Raw genomic sequence first — 5495 nt, forward strand, 5'->3', positions numbered from 1 at the left:
CTTGAATATCTTCAACGCCCCATTCACTAACCGACTTTACACAAGTGATTTTGGATTCCATTAGAACTGAGAGAAATTGTATTCGTTGATGTCGTACACTGGGGTCAGATCAGACGGAATTCAGTTTCGTTTAGACTGAGATAATGAAATCGAACAAGCTTGCATTTTTGAGCTTGAAAACGGTCTATGGATAGAAAAATAGTGATCAATGTGTGCACTGGCCGCGCCCATCAAAACGAGGTTAAAGACCAAATTACTCACGAGTAGTTTAACCAAAACCTGATTTGATAGCGCTCCTCGTCCACTCAATAAATTGCTGTAACCCGGCAAAGGAATAACAAGTCACAAAAGGAATGGTAAATATTAACACAACAGGTAGAGACAGGAAAATTAGCTGAAAAACACACCAGTCCATTATCAAATGAAAGCATCGTGGTCGACGATCGTACATTTGTTCGAGAAGAAGGTATAAACTGTACACACTGGGAGTTCAACACCGGTTCTAATGAACAGTATCGCACCCCCGAAGTCAACATGGGTGCGAAAACCATTCACGCTATTGGCTCTCCCCCGCACTCTGGCCCCTGTGACACGTCCTCGAAAGTGCGACGTAGTATGCCGCTGGCTGACACTCTGCCATGTCTTGAAATCCAATCGGCCCCAGTTCACAGTCGGCACAGGTCAGGTATCGAATCGCATTGACCGAGTGCGTAAAGCCAACGTTTTCGAATGTGTACATATCGTGCACAGCCCAGAACTGCGTTATCATATCTGTAGGAAATTCGTTGGACGGATTGGATAGTTCGGACTTTTTCGCATACACAGGAATGCTTTGCTGGAACATGATACGGACAGAGAGAGAGAGAGAGAGATAAACGATTACGCTACGGTTCAGCGAGCAATTGTCTACAAAGTGACAGACAAACTAAAGAGCATGGCGACTCCATACTTATAACTGATAGGCAGCGGCGTATGAATCAGATGGATATATGTGAACAACAGGAAACAACGAAAGAAATCGGCATTGTAGTACCGAATCTGTTGGCGGACTCGACTGACACGCTGATCTGTGGTGTGCTAAATTCGACAAATGCATCACTCTAATTTTGTTAGAGATAAACAAAGACTCATTGCTACCCGTGGATAACGCTGGTGGGAGCTAACCTGATCAAGCGTCCCAGTGACGCTTTAAAGACTGTACTTACGGGTTGCCTAGCCGAATTATACCCGGAGCCCGATAGGGTGCTGGGTCTTCCGTCAGGAAGTGGCAGTCATCGTTCAGAAATCCATCGATTTCAGGGCACGGGTTCGGTAATCCCAAAAGCACAGTATCAGGCGTGGTCACGACTGTGGTTATTTCTTCCAAGTAACGACTAATGAAGGTCATCGAATAAGGATACTTGATAAACCTCTTCAACTTGTGGATAAGAAATCTTTTCTGCGCTCAGATTGCGTTCGTCCCACAGGTTCACCCGGAAAACCTTATGGAAATCTGTACCGCACGAAAACACTATCTGAATGAGCGCGTGCATTCCAGAATGACCATGAGTCAAGAACCGAACCTCGCCATCAGTAGCATGCGGCAATCTCATCCATTTAGCTCCACGGCTGTTCAGCAGTAGAGGTGCCATAAACGCGCATACTGTGTCTAAACCCGGTACTATTGGGAAACAAGCGGTAGTCATTACAAATTTGCGAATGACCGTTACCACCAATTACGTAGTGAACTAAGGTATCCCGTTTGTGCGCTAATGTCACCGGCTACGATGACAGTGTGTGAACTTTTCATAGTGAATAACATGGTAATTAGTTTTCAATAAAGCGCCTTTAATCGAATCCGGGATAAAACTGATTGATGGACACTGTAAATAAAGACTGATTAGTGTTTCGACCAGTGCTAGTTCATATAGAGATGGAAATCCGCACAGTACAGGTACAGCTGCTTATGGATCCACAATCAAATAAGGAAACCTTTGCTAAAACCCGCTACAACAGGTGAGGTTTGCAGTTGACACCTAGATAGCGGAGCTTCTGTCAGTTCAATTACTGCTCTTAGATTTTGTTCCGGAAATGTAGCAACTGCCTATTGACAGGGTACCCAAAGTGCATGCATTAGCGGTTTGTGCATCGGAAGCTGTAATAAAGACAAGGAAGCGAGATTTGAACAGCGGTAGGCGCCAGCGCTGGAGTGGAATCGGTCACTTTCCTGGGCACCTGACTGACCTGCCTACAGATGACATCTGTAGAAAAATGATTAGCAAATGGGACAGAACGAGAGTTAGGAGATAACAATAAGGTAACATAGAAGCGTCAGCGGTCACGTGCTTCCTACTCTCCATCCTGCGGAATGGTGACCCGGTTGATGCCACCAAGCGATGGCCAATGTGGTATAGAGGTAGTTTCACTTGTGAAGTTAACGGCTCTAAGCGGGCTGAGATATTGTCAAGGCATTAAAATCCGTACAGGAGGACAATTAGTGTCCACCATCAAAGCTTTTAGCACAAAGGTCTGACCACAAGACACCTGGGGTCAGTGTGAAAAAAAAAACATTGCTAAACCTACTCTAACCACAACCAAGACCAATCAGGTATTGGAAGCTCCGTGGATGCCAGATCAATACAAGTGATGAAAAGTAGCAAACGTGATCCGGGCCTTTGAGATTCGTACACTGACTTCATCAGACACAATTCCGTCAGAGCTCATACAACTGCCGAGGTAAGTAAAACTCTCCACCACCTTCAGTGATTCACCATGAATTGTTAGCGTTATATTCAGAGACTGTACGTTCTGAAGCATGAATTTGCACTTTGAAGGTGATCGGCAAGTGCCGAAAGATAATATGACGGCGGTAGTCTATTCAGGAGGTCTTGTGCTCCATCTGGGTAATCAAAGATAAATGAGGTGTCGTTTGCATACTCCAGATCGACAAGTTTCTCACCAGCAGAAATTTGAACATCGTGATTTGAAGACGATTCAGCGTTTGCCTGAGTACTTCATCAATGGTGAAGAAACGGAGAGTAGACATCCTTGTCGGACACTTTCTATGGGGGAGCTTTTAGGGGGCTCATCATGAGTATGTGAACATCGGGATCGGATTATGTTGATAAACTTCTGGGTGAACCTGCTGAGCAAGGGTGTTTAGCAGCACTCACCAATCGACAGAATCAAACGCACCACTGAAGTCGAAGAAGATAAAGATTGTGGGTAGTCTGTACATGTGGCTTTACTCCAACACCTGACGAAGTGTGGAGATGTGGTCAACGTAGCCTCCACCCACCCGATGGTCATCGGTCAAGGATTCGCGTGCCGCTGTATGACGACGAAGAATAGGTGAAGCAGGAAGCCTTGTCACAACAGGAGTCAAACTAACACTCGTGTTGTCATTACATTCACCGCGAATGCCCTTTTTGAAAATGGGTACGTTTCTCCACTCACCCCAATAGCCTGGGACGGTCTGTTTCTCTCAGATAGACCCAGGCTAGACAGCCTGACCGAGAACTCACCGTCGTCATAAAACAGAACAGGAGGAAGATCGTCAGGGCCAGCAGCACGATGGCGCTTGAGTACAGAAATACACTAGGACACTTCTTAGACTGAAGGTGGCTCCATATTCATAGCCAACCTTTCTGTTGAAGGCCAGGAGATAGCAGGTGGCCAACTGAATTGATGTTTGAAGTACTGTGTCCAGCAGTCCAAACGTTCTGCCCAGCTGGATACTAGGGAGTCAATTTGGTCCCTGATAATTTCGCTAACAAGTGGTTTTCCAGGATTAATCGAGCGAACAGCTTGCGGACGTCTACAGGGTTTTCTGCATCTTCCATTTCTTCGACCATTCGAGTCCACCAAGCTTCTCGTATAACCATGAAGTATAGAGATGGGACAGTGGGTTCAGCGACGGCGCGTGGGTCTTGACGTCTAACATAGTTTAGTACCAAGCGAGCCCTGTGTAACGGAAATTGCGGTCAGTCATTTTGCTTGGTTCAGAGTACCAGCCAGATATGGAGTTTTATTTCTAGTTAGCCAAGACTGTCGGTGAGGAGTGACGTGCAGATTTCACAGCTAACGCAGGCGTAAGAGGTACTAAGGCACAGACCATTAGTGAGGTGCAGGGAAGAAATAGATAAATCGGTAGATTGGATCCGCTTATCTACCTTGTTGTACGTAGCAGGGCAACCCAGCTGATTTCACCACGCGAAGGTTGGTGTAGCAAGAGGTTACTTGTAGCCGTGTTATTCGTGTTACGAACAGGGTACTGAGGCCTAGACTAGTGGATGACTAGAGTTCTAAAACATACATGCAATTCAAAAGGATACCCATAAAGCCGCAGTATTTAGAAAAACAATGTTAGGGGATTCCGGGTTATGAGGAATGACTGGCCACATACTTCCAAATTTCCGACCTGGCGGACCAGTAGACCGTATTAGTCAGACCGCTATCCACTAGCTAAATGGACGGAAGGCTCTATGAGTATCACAAAGTCATGCTCCATAAGAACACAATGGGTCACTCTCCTACAAGGGCCAGTCTCATGTTGGTGGCCGCATAATTCTGAGCACGGGGAACCCCATCCCCAGAATGTCTGCGGACCACATATTTGGAAAGAACATAGTCATAGATACGGCACCCGACCTGACACAAACAGAGTACCCAGGAGTAGGTTGCAGACGGTGCAACTTATGGTATACGTCCATCGACCACGAAGTATCTTGTACCGTTTTCGCTGAGTTGATATGGTTGCCACAAGAAAACTAGGTTTGGCGAGCAGGTATTTGCCAGTTATTTTGTTTGTAAGCCATTGTCCCGGGTAACTCAAAATTCTACACGATGCTACCATGGGGAGCACCTGGAGTCTGATAATCTCCTGAAAAGACAGATTTGCGTTTACTTTATTCTCGTTCAAATAGCACTTCTGCCCTGGTACAGTTATTCTAGAGGTGTTTGGTAGAAAGTTTAAGAGCAGAGGAAGGCGCACCGGAATCGGCCAGTGTAAAAATCAACGACATTTCAGGACACCGCGATTTTACCGGACGAAAAACAATTCGTCAAACTGTTGTTATTGTCATTATTATTAGCTATAACTGGTGTAAAAATGCTAGCTTTGGCTGCAACTGACAACGCTACGGAACGTCAACTGACCTGTCGTTCGATCAATTTGGCGGAATTCTTGCGCAACACGACGCTGCCACATCGAGGGCAACAAACATCGAATACATTGGTACCTTCTCCAGTTATTAGATCAGTAGACCCACCGCTTTTTGGAGCTACCCTGGCAAAAATTGGGAACGTCTGCCAAACACCAACTTACTCTACAGTTGCCATTTTCCGACCTTCGATGGTGAAACCAAAGCCACTGGAAAAAAGAGGTTATCGAAGAATGAAACGACACAAAAGTAGATGAACAAAGACGTTTAGAGGCTCGAGAGTGAACCAGAAATTATGCGAAGTGACAGGACTTTACCAAAAACTGACGGTTTGCGCTCCTGCGTAACCCACTG

The 5495-nt window shown here is 45.8% G+C and overlaps 1 protein-coding gene across 1 annotated transcript; it reads right to left on the reverse strand.

Moving 5' to 3' along the window:
- Positions 1 to 316: 316 nt before the first annotated feature.
- Positions 317 to 5265, reverse strand: T265_14444 (hypothetical protein; the record flags this gene model as incomplete). Its single annotated transcript, XM_009173642.1, has 4 exons — positions 317 to 835; positions 3278 to 3444; positions 3504 to 3576; positions 5137 to 5265. Coding segments are annotated over 4 exons (648 nt in total), but the record flags the coding sequence as incomplete, so codon positions are not given.
- Positions 5266 to 5495: the final 230 nt, after the last annotated feature.

This window comes from Opisthorchis viverrini, assembly GCF_000715545.1.
Source record: "Opisthorchis viverrini unplaced genomic scaffold opera_v5_196, whole genome shotgun sequence".
Classification (NCBI taxonomy): domain Eukaryota; kingdom Metazoa; phylum Platyhelminthes; class Trematoda; order Opisthorchiida; family Opisthorchiidae; genus Opisthorchis; species Opisthorchis viverrini.